Here is a 19590-nt window from a genome sequence, read left to right on the forward strand (position 1 = left end):
GGGGCCGCGGGGTGCGCCCGGCCCCGGCTTTATTCGGGGGAAAAGCGCGTGTGTGACGTGGTAGCTTAAGAAGTCTCGTTCTGTGTGTTGTTCTGCGGTGCTTACAGTAATTTAACATCACAGACGGGTTTTCCTATTGCACCAGCCAGTGCTTTAAAATCACGCACATTTTTATCCTGTGAAATGCGTTTAACGTGCAGGTGCTCTCCTACCCCCAGCGAGCGTGTCCACCGTGCCCTTCGCTCTGCACCGTGCTGCCTGACCTGCGTCCTGCTGCTGCCTGACCTCAGCCCTACCGCTGCTTAAAGACGAGCTTTTCTGTAGGTGGGAGGCATAAAGAAACACGGGTCTTGTGCCCGGGGCTGGGGACATTGCTCTAGGCAGATCTACCGGTTCTTTTTCTCCACTTGTTCTCTAAATTGAAATCAGATTTTTGGAGTTAATTGGTAGGTAAGATGTGCATGTGAAATTTTGATTTGGGTCTGAAGCATACTTCTAAGCTAACTGTTCTTACTTGCTGTGTTTCTGTTAACCTTGCAGTGCAGCCCTGTAGCTCATGAGCAGATTTCCTTACATAGGGACCCAAAGCAATGCAGCACTTCCACACTGCTCTCCTGCTGCTCAGGGATGACTAATCCACAGGATTAATCCAAAACAGAACCCCTTGAGATGACCTCGGTGTGACGCTCAGATCCTCTGTGCCAAACGCTCTGCTTTGTGCTCTTGCTCCTATAACCTAGCCCAGCCTTCATAGCAGATGTAGATATCTCTAAAGAGCATTATAAAAGCTCCTGAGTTGCCTATCCCAAAGGCAGAAGTCTGCCTTGTAGACAGCACTGGGAATGGTAAGGAATGTTTTCCCTTGTTGCTGCACTGTTCTTGAGTGGCCAGCTCACATGGTGGGGAGTATTCACGCCTCTGCATTCCCGAGTTTGGTACTAGGAATGCAAACAACTGCCATCTCCTCACTGGCTTTGTGCTGTGAATGTTTGTCTACTGGGAACCGAGAGCCAGATGTGCTTCACACAGTTTCCAGGCAGCACTGATCCATCAGATAACAGTAGCTATTGAGTGCTCTTATGGTGGCCCAGAGACACAAGGATGAAAGCCTGACGCCTGTCAGCACTTCCCTTGCCATTCTTGTGCCCCTTAGGTTTTCAGTTTAGTCGCCTCACAAAAGCAAATGCCACAGAACACAATGTTGCAATGTTAAGGACCTTTATTTCTGAGAAAGAAAATTGCAGGGTTTGTAGTGTTGAACTGTCAGACAAAGCTGGGATGCATTGGACTTTGTTGTCAAAAACTTTGCCACTACCATTCCACCCATTCCCACTACCCATGCAGCTGTCTGGATCCTCAGTGGGAACCCACCTTCGTCTTGAAAAACATTTTATGCAGCATCTCCTGAATGAATTCTACTAGGGAAGATAAATTATATTGAATGCCCTCTGAAAAAAAAGGTATTTTTCTGGAAGAAAAAAAAGAAAGTATCCGATGAAAAAAAGGAAAATACTAGCGAGAGACCTGGAATAAGTTCTTAAAGAGTGCCTTTTGTTGTTTCCCAGCTGCTCTGCTTTTAAACAGCCTCTTACCCCAGCTCAGGGGCTTCACCAATTGTAAAAGCAAGAACTAATGAGTGCCAGGTTCATGTCTCAAAATATGAACCATTTTAGACACAGGGAGCAAAGGAGTGGGGGGGGGGATAGTTCATAAGAAAACTTCTAAGCACTATTGTAGCATAAATAATATGGCATCTTTCACCTCAAACAGCCTAACACTTCATAAAGCGATATGAGCTTCACTAGTTGCTGAAATGCAGCTATTTCTGAAGTAGAACCTGATATCTTTTTTTTTTTTTTTTTTTTTCTAACAGAGAGCAATGTTTTAAGGTGGAGAATGAAGAATACAATGTGCAACCGATCATAAGTATAATCTAGGAGGGCTTTACAAAACGAAAAAATCAAGTAAAATCTACTTTTAGTAGTAACGTGTTCTGGTGTATCATAAACGTGCATCCTTAGTTTACAAATGCAGTTCATTTAAAAGAGATACAGGAAGCTCAGATCACATTTTGTCTTCAGCAATACTGTCTCACAGCTCTTTGGTAGCAGATGCTCTGGTTCCTTTTCTCTCTTCGTTTAGCTTAATGTCCAAGTCCCGGAGCTGGCTGAGGAACCCTGAATTTGGGCAGATGTCTCTGTGAGCACTCACTGTTTTCAGAGCATCCACGAGTGTCATGTTTTCATGGATCATTAAAAAGGCAAGCACTAGAGACGCAGAGCGGCTCACCCCCATGGCACAATGAACAAACACCTTACCTGCAGAAAAGGAGGCACAGCGAGGTGAGTGGGCTTTAGCATTTATAAAGTGAGAAAGACCACAGGGAGGACAAAAACTGCTAGAAACAAATTGGGAAAACAATGGTGAGAATTAGCGGAAACTCATGTTTTCAGGGTTAGCATCAGATCATGCCATATATATTAGGCAGTATACAATATGCAACATACTGACCTCATACATCTAACTTGGGCCTTGGATTAAAATAGTTTTGACATTTTCTATGGAAGGAGAAGTTTTCTGTGACTAAACTTGTTAGTATAGTTTTCTATGGAAAAAAAAAAAAGACCGTTTTGGCAGAAATTTTTGGCCCAGCCCTGACTGCGAACACTGACAAGTCCCATAAACTCTGTAGGATAGTCTGTCTGTAAAAATGGACTCATAATTTACTGTATCTCAGCAGCCCAGTGTGAGCTATAACTAGGGATTTAATAAAGCACTCCAGTGAAAGCAGCAGATCTCACAGCCAGTCAGAGTCGGAGCAAACTCTGGAACAAATGGAAATTATGGTAACTAGGCCATAATCCAAACTCTGCTGACAAAAATTCAGCAGGCTGTGGGTCAGGCTTGTAGTTTTTCACTTAGTTCATTAACTTCTGCTGCTTCTCTAGCTTAATAGACAGCCTGAATAAAGCTCCAATTCTGTGAAGCACTTAAGCATGTGAAGGATGTAAGCCAGCACTGAAGTGCCGCTGCCCCCGGCTGCTGTATGTACCCGGGACATGATTGCTGGGCTGCAGTCCCTGCCACTGTGCAAGGTGTGTGTGGAGGCAAACAAATCCTGCCAGTTCCTGCAGGATGAACCCGTGGGCACGTGCCTGCAGTGCCATAAGCTGTCCCCAGCTACCGGGGACCTGGGCACAGCCACCTTCCCTGCAGCACCTGGCATAGGTGCCCTTCTCCCACCCTCTGCGAACCGTGTGCTGCATCTGAGCTCTGCTGGCTGCCTCTTGCTGCAAGAAGGAGCCATTTGGCTGGTGTTGAAACTTGCTCCCAAAGCTTCTCTTTGTCTCCCTCTTACCTCCTGAAGTGTTTAAGGCTCTGCCTATGAAGTTGGCAGCATCGTAGAAGAAGATACTTAAATCAAAGGAAGGATCATCAAATGCTTCTACTCCGTAGTACTCGACTTGCAGATCTTTGTAATATTTGGCTCCGGTGTTGATGCTATATGGCCCATCTGCTGCATTAAGGATATGAGTAATGTTGAGGCTTTGAAGAGTAGTTTTGCTCCTAGCAGCCCACCTGTTGAAAGACGGGAAGGGCTAATTGGCAACATTCCTAACATTCTGTTAAAATAGCATGGTTTAAAGTTGGTGTCTGCTTCCTCTTGGGAAGGGTGCAGGCTGCATCTTGCTTACAGAGTAGTGAGTTTTGAGAATCCCATAATGCTTTGCACATGGAAAATGTGATATGGTGCTGCAGAAAGCAGCAAGAGCACAGACTTGCCAACGGGATGCTGTTAAGCAAACGCCTCCCAGCAGTGAACCCCTGGGAGCATGGCTTACTCTATAAAGTAGTCAAGATTTTCCTTCAAACAGTTGTTTAGGTTCTAGCGCTAATCTCTCGTTCATAGTGTGCATGGGTTGCGAGGGTGAGAACCCACACATGCAGCAGGACCTCATTTCTGGTTCACACTTAAGGTGGCTTTATCATGCTCACCAGGCAGATTCTCCCCTTTTCCCCCCATAAACCAGGACTGCAGCTGTTCCACAAAAATGTGATCCTTAACTGACATATTCACAAGGAGGAGGAGCTGGGAAAAATAAGGTGATGATCTATGTAGTCTTCAGTAATCCAAACAGAAGCAAATGGCAATAAATAAAAGTGGTCATAAGAATAAGGGATTTGCACAAAAATTCTTGTTGGATGTTTTCGGTTTTACTGTCTTTGAAAGAAAGCTTGGATCTGGACTGGAAAAACTCCTGTTGGTTAATTCATTTGAGTTCTCCTCCATCTGGCTGTTGATCATGCTACTGCTATTTGAGTGTGAGGGCTACTGTGCTCTTGTCTGTTGCTTTAGAGAACAGTTCCAGGGCAGATAATGCATCTCAGAGTTGATGCCAATTTTGAATGGGTTCTTTCAGGACTCTTCTCTAGAATACAAATGATTCTTACCCCACCAAATCCACTGTGGTTCACAGAATATAGACAACCCAACTCAGACATGCTATGATAAGTCACTGTTTTGTATATCATGTTTTTCATGATATCCAAACTCCTTAAGTTATGCTTTTTGATGACCATATTGCAAAAACATTCCTGAAGACCCCAAAGCTGCTCCCCAGTGTACCACACCCCCTCCTCCTCCTCCCAGTGACTGATAACAGCTTAGCGATAGGTCCATATGTTCTTACGCATCTCCCAGGTAAATATTTGGCCAGACTTGGTCTACATGATTATCAGATCCTCCTCTGAACCAAAAGAGCCGCTGGAGGTCTGATAGTGTTGGTGTTTCATAGGAAGCTCTGCTCCCTGCACTGTCAGCTGGAGATGAACAGTCTCTGGTGTGAGGCATCTTGCTCCTCTCTTGCACGTCACCTTGATTATATCAGAGGCAGCTTTCCTGAAATGAATTAAGAGGAAATTTTCATACAGAAATAATATTCCCTAGAAAGTAGTCCTGTTCATTAGCCTCCAAATAGCATTACATTATTATAACTACTGTGTGCAGCAGGGCCTGCAGGTGTTGCTAAAAGCATCCAGAGAGCAGGACTAACTCTGTGGTAGGACTCTGCAGGCATGTAATTCATCCCCTGAGAAAGCAGCAGCATAAGACAATACGATTTAATTTCTTGTCAAGTAACACTGTTGAAAAAGAACATCCTGTGCCACGTGAATGAAGCACTGGCTGAATCTCATAGGTGCAGGTATAATTTCTGTTACTATAGCACTGATGAATGTATGCAGGGAAGCTCCAGTTCTTTCTGTTGGAGAGTTACCAAAATGTTTGTGCATACTTGACTCTGGTTAGTTAAAACTGGAAGTTTCTGAAAGAATGAATCATTGGACTGACTTATACTTAGAACGCTTCTAGGGCCAAGGTTGAAATCCTAGGATGTGTGTGTAAGACACATATACACATAGTGTATGTGTATGTATATACAAAATGTATGTGCACAGTTCTCTTCCATTTATAGAGATCTACTTAAATGCGCACACATATGTATGTGTATGTGTGTGTATGCAGGTGAATGGATTTTCACATGCATATATACATATCTATATATATGTCTGTATGTATATAAATAGAAATGGAATCTGAACTACTTTTTTCCTTTTTCTCAAGCGAACACCCCTGAACACTCAGCTATGATGGTGTACTGCTGTCTGTCTGTCTCAGTCTTTCCTCTGGGAGCTGTTCTACTTTGTACAAATAATGTGATAGCTATTCACCTCCAGAGAGGGGCTGTTTCTCTTGTTTCAGGGGTAGGGTACTTACCTGTGATGTGAGAAAAAAAGAGCATCTGAATTTTGGAAATTATAGAGCTGGAGGTCCTGGCTTTGTTGCCCTCTTAAGAATCTAATCGTGGGCTGTTTTTCATAGTTCATGGGTATCCCTTTTGCAATGTTGTTTGCTGATTTAGACCCAGGAAATTCAGTTCAGCCAGTACAGCCTGGAGCAGAGCTAAGTCGAGAGCAGAGTTCAAAGACATCCAAACAGTCCCTTCTCTGAGATTTTAGATGCATTTCTCCTACTAGGATCGCATTATCCTGAATTGCTGTTCTCACCCACAGAGAACACTGATGATCTTTTCTTAGGTTGCCTATTGATATTAAAGCTGTAATGAACGTGGAAGCCACACTAGAACTCTTCCCAAAGCGGGGTAGCTGGTGTTTATTCTGATGTGGCGTCAGCTTTTACTCTAATAACTGAATGTCTAAGTCTAGAGTTTGGGTTTATTTTCTCAGCAGTTCTAGAAAACAAGTGCAGATGGGACCTTTGGAAGTATCCTAGTCTGTCCCCTGCCCTACAGCAGCAGCAGCAGCTAGATAGTGTTGCTCCTAAAGCAACACCCACAACTTTGTCCAGACATCCAGGTACGTTATTGTTAACAGTGCAGGCTGATTTGGGGAATAAGCAGAAAGCAAGTAAATATGATGCAAGGCATAGTATTGAACACAATGCATATACTTCTGTGAATTCAGCCTACACTTGCTTCCCCTGCCCCCTTCTCCCTCCTTCTCCTCATAAATAAAGGAAAGCTCCCTAGGGCAACTACTCAATAAGCAAAATATGAAAAGCACTATAAAAAATGATGGAAGAGATGGAAAAAAAAGCTGACTGGTTTTACTTTCAGTGATGAAGGAGAAGAATTGCAGTGGAGAGGACTATAGAGATAAAAGCTTACGAATTTTTCAGGGCTGATAACGTAACACCAAGAGCTGTGGTAAAGAAGTATGTTGTGCAATCCCAGCACAGATTAGCATGAAGAATATTACAGAAAAAGATGTGCATTGCCCTACAGGTTTTACTGCCTTGCAAAAGTCATGAGCTGTGCTCAAGAACTACTACTGCCAGCATCATCATGATGACCTGCTCGTACTTCCACTGACACAGAACATTAAGCTGCATCAGTAAAAAGAAATCAAGAAAAAGGTAATACAGCTTCTACATCAGGAGATTCGTAAGACCACGGGCTCATTTTCAAGGGGTGTGGCTGACTCTCAATCATCACAGAGGTGTAAAGACTGAAGGTGTGTAGGTAAGCAGATGTGGATGGATACTAAACTTCCATTTTTCTTGACCCTTACTGCTTTAAACATCTATCGTAGCTTGTCAGCTAGTTACACTAATGGAGATGACTAGCAGAGAGGATTCCATTGTGAGACCTCTTGTCCAAGACCTTACTTTGAGGAGGTTCTCCAAGACCGAGTTGTTTTGGTGCTAGTGACACCTAGCAGGTGACTCTAGCCTTTGCAGCCAGAGAGGTGCTTTGCAACAGAGATCTCTTTCATGCAGCAATGCTCCTTCCAAAACATGCGTCAACATCGTTTGCTTCCCATGACCAATGCCAGCCAAGCAGGCTCCTCTTGTCAATGTGAAGGGTGGCTCCACCCAAGCACACTGCTCCATCCTGCGCTGCGCTGGCCTTGAAATGGAATTGCTCTGCAGGGCCTTCGGGGGAAGCTTGGAAACAGCGCTAACAGATGATTGGACTAATGAGGAAAGTAATATGAATTTTTTAATTGAAGGCCAGGGACTTTGCTGAGGGTGTCGTACCCCCCCCTTCTACTTTAAGATACTGCAAAGCTAGCAAAAGTGCTGCCACTGATTACATTTCTCTAAGCTTCTCCCTCTGGGTGGCTCCCAGAAGCTGCTCTACTTGGAAAAAGCCAATGATTGTGGGAGGGCAGGAGCTGAGAAAAAATTTTTCTTTCTTACAAGGTCACTAATGTTTTCTGCAGAGATCTCGACCATGAGGGTTGGATAGGATTACGTTCTTTTAAACTGTAGCCTGAACTACCTAAAGACCATTTCATTAGATTCTTTCTTTCTCTCCCTTTTATTTTGCTGGTTAAAAGCAAAACAACAACACCAACAAAAAAACCTTCTAGCTGCAGGAGATATTTGGGAGTGGATAGTGCTTTCAAGGGTAATCCAGATGCAGTAACCTCCTCGCTTCCCTGGGACAACACAAGGTAGCACAAGCTTTAAAACTGTTTTGTCATTATGCATCAGTTCCCACACCCTAGGGCACTGCGGCGCACCCCAAATGTCTGGGGCCTGCTTGGCTCCACATCTGACCTCTCCAGGTGTCCCGGCTTGGATTTCTCTGGCAGGCAGTGGGCCAGCCCCGAGGCACAGGCCACAGGCGGCTGTGGGGCTCAGCTCTGGGGAGCCCCCAGGAGGGGCTGGGGGGCACTCCGCACCCCGTTCCAGCGCAGCTCCCGAGCGACTCGCTTCTTCCAGGGCCTCAGCTACAACAACCTAGTTGAGCTTTTTATCTCCCTGATATTATCCGGCCGCTTGAGTGCTACAGTCTGCAAGGGTTTTTTGGTTGGTTGGGTTTTTTTTTTCCTATACTGGAAACAATTGCCATTTTATTTTTCTGTCAAAGAGAAGAAAAAAAAAGCCCTGCTGACTTGAATTGGCTAAAGCATTTAACAGATTTGTGTTGCATTTGTAGATTCCAATGAAAGAAAACTCAGCAAAGTTCTGAAAAAAACCCAAAATGCTCCAGTACTGCAGGTTTGAAATAGTTCATTTTGTTATTTAAAAAAACAAAAATTATAGTTTCCCTTTTTCTATTTAAAGTTACTTTTGTTTTGGAATTTTACTGTAGCATTGCATAAAATATTAGAACAAGATGAAGTGGCTTGTTCCTGTTTGAGAAGAGCATGTTTTGTTTAACTAAAAATGAACACAAACTAACTGAGCAGCCACATATTTGCCTAGCCTTAGTTTTCACCTCTGTAATAGGGGGAAAACCTTTTGCCATTTTGCCACAGTTGTTACCTTGTCTCCTAAAACCAAACTGGGAGATTAAATGGCTGTCTGAAGTCCCAAGAGGAGTCTGTGGCGGTGTGACCCCACGTCATCTTTCGTCTATCACTTTTGCTAGCACCTTCCTCCCTGGCACAGCTCTGCTTGTGGTTATGATAATAGCCCAGACGGGGACAGGTGCCTTTCAATAACAAGGTCTTACATGAGATTATTGATAGCCTCGGGCACAGCAGGGCACTGATTTTTGGCTGGGCCCGTGGTTACTACAATAACACAAACACTAGCTAACAGAAAGCTCCTGCAGCCAAATATCCTACATTCCTTGAATCAAATCCTGACAAACGAAATGGTTCCAAATACCAAAGCATGAGATCAGAATATAATTCATGTGGAGCAAAAAAAAAAAAAAATCAAAGCAGCCTCTTGATGCATTTGAAATTGCTGTCTGCTCTGTTTTTTTCTTCTCTTTTCCCTCAGCAAGTGTCTCTGCACTCATCTTTTACACTCTTTGCTCTTTTCTCTCAGGTAGTGCTTAACACTATGGCTCTTTGTCCTCCTGATGGAAAAATCCAGATGGAAAGAAGTGTGATTCACAGGGAAATGATCGCATAAGTGGAATTAATCTTTAAGATACAGTAATGTGAAATCTGATCTTCTTTTTTTGTTAAGAAGACCCAATATGTGTCTCTGTATTTTGGTCAGAATCTGATGCTAAGAGAACCCAGGAGTCTCTTGAGGTAGAGCTGAAAGCCTCGTGTGCAGAAACAGGCACATTTAAAAGCAATAGCAAAGTTAAAACAGCCAGATGGGAACCTAGCAGGCAACCAAGAGGGGAACTCTCTGTTTTCCTTGCAAGCCTACAGGGGCTTGTTTGCAGGAATTAGAATCTCTCACCAGCAGTTCACTGCAGCTCTAATACCAAGTGGTATTGAAAATGAGAAGCAGGTTATGGCTGATGGTTTAAATGAGGCACCTATGGGAATTTAGAAATGAGATCCTGGACTCGTCTCGGTGTAGACCATGCACATGGCAGAGCAATATTGCTTTCTTGGCTGACTGCATCATATATTATGGCCTTTTATTTTGCCCACACTCAAACAGCAGGGAACAGTAGAAGTTCATTGCTTGTGCTCACTGTTTAAACCCTGATCTGCCTCACCAGAGGCAGTGCCCCTGAATAATGGAAAGCAGAATCAGTTCCTCAGCCTCAGCGCGGGCGCGTGTTCAATGCAGCACTGTATTAATGCCATTGCCATTATTCCTGAGTGAAGAGAAAAGCAGGATGTACAATTAAAGCTCTGTTTGGTTCAGTTTTTAAGAGAATTTACTACCTGGGAAAGATGCCAGATGGAGGGCTCTGGAAAACACAGCCCTCTCTTTAACCGCAGCGCTGGGGAGGCGCGGGAGCAGCCTTGTAAGCCTCCCCCACGGCTCCCCCCGGAGCTCCGCTCGGCTTGCTGGTGCCCCTTGCCCTACGCTGGCAGCCGTGTTTTACTGGCTGGAAGAAAATCTGAGTCTTCACACCTCTTCACTGCTCGCTCTCCCTCCTCACACCTCCATTCACGTCCGGCCTTGTACATTGATGGTGGGGCCCTCTGACTCCTCCAAACTGAGCTGGAAGGTGCCAATGTCTGCTTCTAAGGAGCCTGAGCCGGGCTGGAGAGCAAAAGGCCCTTTTCTTGTGAGCCGCCCTGTTGCAGGGCTGGTCCAGGGCAGAGACAGCCTGCCATGGGAGCTGCGGGCACCTGGGAATGGCAGGGACACATGAGGCTTTTTCAGGAGTGGGAGCAGTCAGAGGGCAGGGCAGGTAAGGGTAACCAGCCTCAGCCAGTGGTTCAGGCGTCCAGGAAAGCCCATGGTGGTGAGGCTGGTCTCAGGTGAAGTGAGAAGTTAAAAGGGTGCATGGCCAGGCACAGGCAGAGCTGCAAGGTAGCACAGAGGGAAATGAAGCCTGAGTATCTCAGCTCGGATGGGCTTCTGAGTGAGGTGGGGAGCCCCAGTGTGGCCTCCTACCACTCACTCTCACATGGCTCTTTCCAGCAGCCTCATCCCAGATCACACAGCAGCCACCATTGTCCTTGGACAAGGCATGCCCCCAGGAGGGGCAGAGCTCGCTGAGCCAGGCTCTGCTCCTGCCAGCAGGAGTCACTTCACCTGTGCCCTGATGGTTTTTGAGGAGGGGCTGTTATTGCTAGCTCATGGAAGTACTTCTGGAAAGCATTTTCTTTCCTTTGCAATGTAATAGTTCTGCACATATTTTCCCCTGACCCTATCTTTCCAGGAGAGTAGAACCTCGAGACCCCCACCATCCCCACCCCCAGCCCCTGCCTCCCCCAGTCTTCCCATTTAAGAGCTTCACAGAGGAGGAAGAGGCACCTGCCCATGCACAGGGATAACGCTGCAGGAAAAGATGCTTGTAAAATGGGGGTGGCAGGTGGAAAAATGGGGAGTTCTGCTTGCAGTGATGGACTATGGCTGTGGCAGGATGACAGCTTTTACATCTGCAGCTTTCAAATTCAAAGAAGATAAAAAGAGAAGTATTACCTTAGCAGCTGGCATCTCTGAGCTATTCAGCACACCATCCCCAGCAAGACAGCGCTGCCCTCCACAGGCTCCTACCATAATTTCTGACTCATCTGTGCATATCTGTCAAGCCTAGGGTGATGTTTTCCCCTTTAATTCTCTTCCGGGGGACTCCTGTCCAGGGTACCACAGCTAGGAATTAAAAAAAAAAAAAAACAAAAAAAAAAAAAAAACCCAAACAAACACAAAAAACCCCACCCAGACCACTGTTTTTCATGACATATCTCGACTACAATCATGCTTCTTCCTGGATGAAAATAGCTGTAGTTTTAAGTCCTGCTGCCTGCAGCCATAACTGTGCTATATGCTGTAATCAGGAGAGCACACAATCACCATGCAGCTAACTGCTTCTAATAGTAGAAACTTCACTCTAATCTTATATAATACCAGTAATGGAGCAGAGAGACTGTGGCGTGTGAGGAGCTTAGACAGAAAGCTTCCTTGGGCAGCTCGTGCCCTGAGGGCAAAGGAGCTCCAGCAAGAGCAACAAAACCAAAGTGACCTTGATATTGATAACAGTTCAGTGAGCGCTGCCACAGCCACCACTGAGCTGAGAGTTCATCTGTGTCACAGGCTGTCGATAGATGTAAGATATGGGCAGTTCTGATACAAATGACAGCAAAGAGACCAGACTCGGGGGGCGGGGAGATGCCTTGCAAGCTTCAAGAGAGACAAACAAGGATGTTAATATATTGCTATTAAAATGGGTTCCAAAGTGCTTGCTCATTTGCAGGCAATATGGATTTGTGTGGCTGTGGATTAAAGTCTAAGGGTGGTTTGTTCTTGATTTACTCCTCAAATGATTTTTGTCTGACTGCTGCTGTCAATACGGAATTGACAATGCTGTCAAGCTTGCAAGATTTCAGAATATTTGCAGGCATGAGTAAAGGGGTTTTGATATTCCTCAGTCGTTTGGCAGGGGTGTCTTTGAGCTGTCAGTCTCTCCCTGCACTTTTAACATAAGCAGGGAAGTGCTCTCCTTGCCTTGCCTTGCTTGAAAGGGGACAGCATTCTTCTAAGGCTGACAAAGCTGTACAAACTCTGCAGTGGCATCAAGAGCAAAAAGACTTCAAATCGCTGCAATGAAAGACCTATTTGAGCACTTAAGTTTTTTCAGGCACATTGTAGAGCTTTCAAGGGAGAATCTCAGCCTTGTCGGGGCAGAGTGGAATTATTTTTCTTTAGATTGTTTTTTTTAATTACTGACTCTAAAATCATTATTTGTTCTTTAAGTAAGTAATCTTTTAAACAATGTGACTGTATGTCAGAAGGGAATTGACCACTGATGAAATGCATTAGAACAAGTAAGAGGTGACATTAAGACCTTGAACTGGCATTTATTTTTTCTTGCAAACTTTTGATTATGATGTGTCTGATGAATATTTGCTCCTAATTTCTTATCTTGAATTTGAAGAAATAAAACTGAGGTGGTTTTCCTGTTGCACCTCCCTGGTATTGGGGTACCAGGCAAACCAGACTGAACCAGGGAACATGCCTAGCCAGGGATGCCTAAAGTGGCATGTGCAACTACCTCTCCAGGCTGTGATGGGTGAGGGGCCAAGGGCAGGGGACACACACTTAGAACAGACTTGTTCTAAGGCATGTCCAGCTCCAGAGTCACTGGGAGAGCTCGTGTTGCCATTTGCTGTCTGTAAGGAAGGGGTTTCCCCACCAGACCCTGCTGTGCTGTCTCTGCGAGGAGCCAGCAGTGCTGTGCTGCCCCACTCCCCAGATACCACGCTGATACCACCTGAGTCTTGTAGCTGGTCACACCAGACAGGAGGAAGGGTTGTTATGTGGCAGTAGGTTTTTGGAGGGTCTTTTCACCTTTATCTTGTCAGGTTTTATGCTGTTGTTTTCTTGATGCTGTTTTCTGCTGAGACTTGATGTGGACTGTAGATCAATGCCAAAGCTGGTAGGGTGATGGAGGGAGGAAGAGCCTCCAGGAAATCATCAACCTCATGACTCCCAAGAGGGAGAATCAAGCACAGGTAGCAGGGAGGGGGTGCAGCCTTGCTGGAGGTTGTGCCTGCTGCAGGCTGTTTATAATAGACAGTTTGGGAACAGGCTGCAAATGTAACAGTCCATGTTCCCAAAGCAAACCCCAGTGCCTCTAGCACAGCCCTGGGAATGCTGTCCTCTGCTTGAGAAAGTTGCTGTGAGCAGGAATACATTAAGGACTGTGAGCTTCTCAGGTACAATGGTAATGGGAACTACCCATGAGCTAGAAGCAGCATTAACATCCTTTCTCTCTAATGCCTGGCACCCCAAACAGCTTTTATTTATATTCTCTTTGCAGGCTGGAACTTTATGAGTAGTTTTTCTTGCTGTCTCTGAATTTTTAGTTTATTTTAGGAGAAGATATTGTTATTTTCTTCTTTTGGATTTTTTCTTTTTTTAATTATCATATATCATTTTCATATATTTAGCACAACTATGTGGGAACAGCTATTGTGACAGCAGAGTGGGGATCACAAGTAGTTATTTACAAAGAACCTCTGTCTGATAGCAGCAAAAGAGGTAAAAAAACCCCAGGAACTAAAATTTAGTCATATATAAATCTTATGTAGATTTTTAACAAAATACTGAAAATATTTGGGTTTAGAATTAAGCAAATAATGCAAGGTGTTTGGCATGATTTCTGATGTTTACTTTGAGAGATCAGACAGAAGCGGTTGTTGTAATACAAGGAAAAGCTTCACATGCCTACCAGACAAGAACTTCCTGTGGTTTCACAGGAAACAAAGATGCCTTTTATCAAGGAGCTATGAAAACCCGAGAACAAAATTGGCAAAAAAGACTCTCTTCAATATATTTAGGGTACACCTGATGAAGTCCTGTTATAAAATGATGAAGCCTCATATGTTATGCAAATCTCTTTTGCTGTTACAGACATTCAAGAAAAATAAGGTCTACAAAACAGACATTTTGCTCTGGAATAACCACTGAGCCACTGCTTCTAGATCAACTAATAGAGCTGGAAAAATTAGGCATGCTTTTAAATATGCAAGAAGGGCTATGCTTTTTTCCAGTTATGCCAACTGATCTAACTATACACTGCCTTTACTGATAACCCTTGCCTTAGACCAGCACAGCAACACTGCTAACTAAAACACTGTGATTTTTCATATTGCCAGAGGATGGCAGAAGAAAGCAATCTTGAATGATTTAAAAATACACAATATACTCATGACTAGCATTTAAAGGGAACTGTTACTGATACACAAGAAACTGCACTAGCTGGACAGAAGAAAAATGTGAAATGTCCTGGATGAATTAAATTGGTATTGACCTGGGTGCATACATCAAATGATTGACACTCTATACTTTCCCACGCATGTTTTCTGGACGGGAAAAACCTGCAATGGTGCTCATTCTTCCTACACACAGTGCAGTTTGGCCTGGTTTTGGTCCACTAGCAAAATCAGTCGTGCAAACCAGTCCAGGACATACAGCAATCACCCCAAGTAAAAAACACAGTGATTCTTTTAGTCTGTCATTCTCCCTCTTTCCAAATATGTTTCTTTTCCCTTTCCCAGTTCCTCCAGTCATAGCAGGAAGAGAGCCCAGATGGTGGCTTTGGTGGCTTTCAGGAAGAGAAGGAGCCATGAGGGGCAGATGCCAGGTGGGTGAACACTCTGAGCGCTGACAACCTGTCGCATCGAGCTGCTGGACTGGGCAGTGGGCTGCAGTGGTGGTCACCTCAGACAGAGTCTCTCCTGCCTGTTCTCCAGGGGAAAACTGACTCGGCAGTCACATGAGTCTCACAGAGGCAATTTGCTGCCCACACCCACCTTGCTTTCCGTTCCATCACAACAGGGCACTGAGGAAATTTAGCAGTAGCCTGAGCTAACCTCCATGGAGCTGAAGGAGGCAGGGAGATGGGGAGGGGTCATCAGGGAGTTTTGTACTGACCAGCTCTTCTGTCCAGTCTGCAGTAATTAAAAGCATGCGAGGCTTAGGAAGTAACCAATCTATCAAAGATCAAAAGCTGGAAGATAATACAGGGAAAGAATCATTCTAAATTTTTTTTTCTTATGCTGTCTTCCCCTACATGCAGCTCCGGGATGATGGAGAATGATTGCCAGACCTTCAGGTCTGACCTGACTTGGCACCTTTTCCACCTGTTTCGTGAATGAGATGTTCACAATATCCATTACTAAATATTGAATTATATAACATGGGCACCAAACAGCCAGCGTATGCCTCTCAGGCTGGGAATATGTTTGCCACTCTGAACCAAGACTCATTTCACAGTGGTAGCGAGGAGGATGACAAGGGATCAAGAGTGAAGAAGCAAAAGAAAAATGTTTAAAGCAACTTTCAACTTTTGTGATGATGAGGAAAAACAACTGATGCTACAAGCACCCATCCCCTGGGCAGGAACACCCTTATCCCATGAGAACATGCTAACACGGATCCTAGTGCCCTCACACCTCACCCCTCAGGATTCTGATCCTTTTTAAGGGACTGTTTCTTATATTGCTTCTTTTGGTAAAATGACTTCGTTCTCAGCTTGGTTCTGTGGTTAAGAGTGGAATCAGCTTCATTTTGTCAGGAAAGTGAGTGGTAGAAACTCTGTGGCTGCTCACAACACCAGGTGGTAGCACCCATCATCCAGGAGCTTTCTTTTGCCCTTTGGCAGCCCACTTCTGAGTTACAGGGTCCCATCTGCTATTCAGAAGTAGATTAAGCCTTCCTGAAAATGACTAGGTTTAACAAAGCACAAAATTACTTTGAATCTGCATAATCCAGGAAATCCTACAACCTGAGTCCTTTTTCCAGGCTCCTGACAACTGCTCACCAAGGTCAAAGCAGCTCCAGCGTATGCTTAATCCTTCTCTGGACATGAGGTGAGCAAGCACATGGCCTTTACATGTTGAGGTTCTAGTAGGTATGTGTATATGGGGGAAACAGCACTCTATAGACATCTGTTCCCCTTTCATGCTTGAAAGGAGAATCCTCCCCTTTCAGCACTGAAGCATGAACTTCCCCTTGAGAAGTTCATGCTTCAGTGCTGAACTCCACTCTTCTTCTACTTACTCTTGACCATTGGCACAAGTTAGGGCTTAGATTGGGTAGGTCAGTCCTAACTCAAAAGATAAAATCTGGTCCGAAATGCAAGAGCCCAGAGCTGGTCAGCTCAGCTGGGCCCTTTTCTCTATTTCTGGGACTATCAGACACAAGAAGGTGGTTACTGACTTGCTGACTATTGGAACAGAAAAACATGCCATAAGGCTGAGGTGCTTTCTTATCCTGACTTACTAAAATGCCTGCCCCACTTTCTTAATTCTTGGTAACATCAGGCTGTGCTAGTGTCTGCTGATCATGCCTCTCCTGTTTTCTGCCTTCCTAGGGCCATAAACAATAGTGATTACCAAATTACTCCATCTCATCCCTCTGTTAGCTTAAGCATCCTGTTGATGAATCACAAACTGAGTGACAACAGGCAAGACCTCTATGGTTAAGACTGACTCCCACTGCTAGCAGAGGTGCTGGCCTGGTGGTGAAGCTCTCTTAACACTTGTGGAGCCTGCCCCTGCCTTCTGCCTGGCTACATCTTCTCCATACAGGATGCTGCATCTTGACTTTACAGCTCCTCTACTTGGGTACACATGCTTTCACTGCAAGATCTGTCAGCACCAACCAGCCCCCCTGCAGAGACCTGAAAGACCTGAAAATTCCTTTTGGCACAGGAACGCAGCCTGATACCCCCAGAGGAAATACAGACAAAATCCTGGCCAAAGAGGGAGCCATGAGAACAGGGCTAAGGTTATGATTTTCTAAATGTTTATCTTCAGTCAGTATTTGATGTCTGGATAATAAGGTGACCAGTCTCTCACAGAAGCCCAAGGCAGGTTAAACACAGAGCAAAACGTTGGCTTCCCTGGGTTGCAGGGCAGAGGATGTGCAGGGCCTCACCCTTCCCACTCGCAGGCTCTGTGGCTGAGAATTCCATGCAGTGTGTCTTCTGAGCTTTAAGTATGGTCAATATGGCTGCATGACTTTTTTATTTCCAAAAAGAATGGCTTTCCCTTTTTGCTGTTTGCATTTTGTCATGCTGCTTTGGTTAACTCACTAATTTCCTAAGTTTGGCAAAGCTGTCTTTGAAAATAAGAATGGATAAAAATAGAAAATTATCAAATATTTATATATGTGTGTATATATATGGGGAAGAGAGTTTTCAAAAGCAGAAAGGGGAGTCTATCAGGTTATGCACCCAAGTACTATTTATGCCCTTGAAAATCTTTTGCTTACAGTGCTTAATTGGTCTGTGCAAATCCATTGCCAGAAGAGGTAATTGACCATTTTTACAGAAGGATCAGTAACAAAAACATTCCAGGCTATTGTTCCAGAAATTAAAAAAAAATTAGGAATTATGGAAAGAATATGTTTCAGGGCATCAGCCAGCCTCTCCTGAAACTATGCAAATTCACTTGGTGAAAACAACAGCAGACACAATGAAATGAGTTGTATATGAAGAAGTGAGATCTCAAATGTGATATTATGCAGAAGGTAAAGAGTCTGTACTAGATAAGTAACAGCTCAATGTGTTATCAAGGGTGCACTTTGATTTTGATGAATGTTAAAAGAACCTTTAGCCTTGAAAATAAAGAGGATAATTTCTCTCTAGGCAATGGCTGCTCATGAAAGTCATAAAATAAGAGCACTGGAGCCCTAATTTTATAGTGCTTTTTAAATGATTTTCAAATGGTCCAGCTGCTTTGTGCCATAATAACACAAGGCAGAGATATTTACGCCAGCGATAACAAGCATGCAGCAACCTGCCCGAGCTGCTCTCCACAGGCAGCCCGTGTTAGGCGGAACACACATGGAAAGCTGATACTTGCCAGTGTGGATTGATCACAATTACACTGTGGCTAGAATGATCCTGGAAAGCCGCTTTTCCCACCAGGCAACTCGATTGTTTTCCTTGTCTGTGTCTTGCCTGTGAAGCACAGGATGTGCACGGCCAGCAGTGCTGCTTCTATTTTAATACTTGAGAGCCTGCCAGCTCCATGTGCCTCTCAGGCCATACCATCCTTGGCGGACTTCTCTTTTTGGAAACAGGAGGGGGAATTTAGCCCTGTGTTGCACCCCTGGTTTCTGGTAGGAGTTTCCCCAAGGATTAATTTGGCCCCAGTGTTGGTGTTCTGAGGTAGAGCCCCGTTATCTTGTACGGAAAGGCAAGCGTGTGACAAATGAGCTCTGGGCAAATGCGACGTAGTTCTGCTGATGCTGAATTGCCACCAACAACTTTCCTCAGGTATTTTACCTCTGCGTGTCTAGGTCCTCAATCTAAAACAACAATCTATCTCCTAGGACCTGCTTTAAGATGAGAAGTACCTCAGCGTGGTCTAGCTCAGCTTGCCAAATTGGGTAGTCATTTCAAAAGTCTGAATTGTATTTAATCTTTGCAGTCCCCTTTCCATTGTGAAACATTGAGAGAAGACAGGGTACTGGGAGGAACCTCTCTTCTGGGCTAGCAGAGTAAGGATCAAAGACTAGTTCCTTTATTAAATGTTCCTGTAAAATTTAAGAACTTGTCTTTTTCTGTGTTCACTAGTGCTAGAGACACAGTAATGTCTGTGTGAAAATAATTTTGGTGGGAATGAAGAAATCTGAGCATGAAAAGAAGGCTAGTATATGGCTAAAGATTTATTACTGTATTTGCTGTAAATCTCAGCTCTGTAAAGCTAAGCCAGGTCTGGTCAGATGGCACAGCAGGAAGAAAGTACCTCTGGTAAGTCCCCAGCCATTGAGCATCTGTAGTCACTAGGGTGGGAAAATTCTGTCTCCCATCTGGATGACTTCTTGTATGTGTTGGACTACAACATTTTTCCCACTTTTCATTTGCTGATTCTAAAGTAGTAAAACAGATTAGCATCTTTTTATGTCCAGGGATATTCGTAAGAGCTTTAACTTTAAACAGGGGCCTATTTTCTCTTGTAGCTGAGTTTTATGGGTTTTGATGAGCAGAATGGACAACAAACTGGAAATATATCCTAGAGGAATATCTAGCACATTTGTTGCCTCTATTTAACCAAACGATTGAGGAGTGACTGCAGCATACAAAATTCAGAAACCTTCTACCCACTAAACAGAGAGTAAAGATACGTTTGATGCCAGAGCTTTAGGTCATGTTTCTTTCATCCCTTATCTCATATTCAGATTGTCTGTCTGACATTTCTTCCTGTAACTTTGATTTATTTTTTTTTTTTATT

General features: G+C 44.3%; 1 protein-coding gene across 2 annotated transcripts; it reads right to left on the reverse strand.

Annotated features, from left to right (window-relative positions):
• Positions 1–2043: 2043 nt before the first annotated feature.
• Positions 2044–18303, reverse strand: LOC103773588. Of its 2 annotated transcripts, none has more exons than XM_008940965.1 (4): positions 18217–18303; positions 4692–4900; positions 3359–3579; positions 2044–2318 (listed from the first exon to the last, which is right to left on the reverse strand). In XM_008940965.1, the coding sequence occupies exons 2-4, from the start codon at positions 4850–4852 to the stop codon at positions 2092–2094; spliced, it is 609 nt and encodes a 202-aa protein (XP_008939213.1). In that variant the 5' UTR covers positions 4853–4900; positions 18217–18303; the 3' UTR covers positions 2044–2091. The 2 variants fall into 2 exon arrangements, with proteins under 2 accessions (XP_008939213.1, XP_008939214.1); XM_008940966.1 differs by lacking the exon at positions 18217–18303 and adding an exon at positions 11327–11517.
• Positions 18304–19590: the final 1287 nt, after the last annotated feature.

The sequence above is a fragment of the Merops nubicus genome, unplaced genomic scaffold, assembly GCF_000691845.1.
Source record: "Merops nubicus isolate BGI_N331 unplaced genomic scaffold, ASM69184v1 scaffold22415, whole genome shotgun sequence".
In the NCBI taxonomy this organism is placed as follows: Eukaryota; Metazoa; Chordata; class Aves; order Coraciiformes; family Meropidae; genus Merops; species Merops nubicus.

Coding starts and splice junctions, on each gene's coding strand:
- LOC103773588 (XM_008940965.1), bottom strand. CDS start 4,852: ATGCCTCACACCAGAGACTGTTCATCTCCAGCTGACAGTGCAGGGAGC. Junction 3,580..4,691: donor AATATTTACCTGGGAGATGC/GTAAGAACATAT, acceptor GTCTTTCAACAG/GTGGGCTGCTAGGAGCAAAA. Junction 2,319..3,358: donor AGCCTTAAACACTTCAGGAG/GTAAGAGGGAGA, acceptor CCTTTTCTGCAG/GTAAGGTGTTTGTTCATTGT.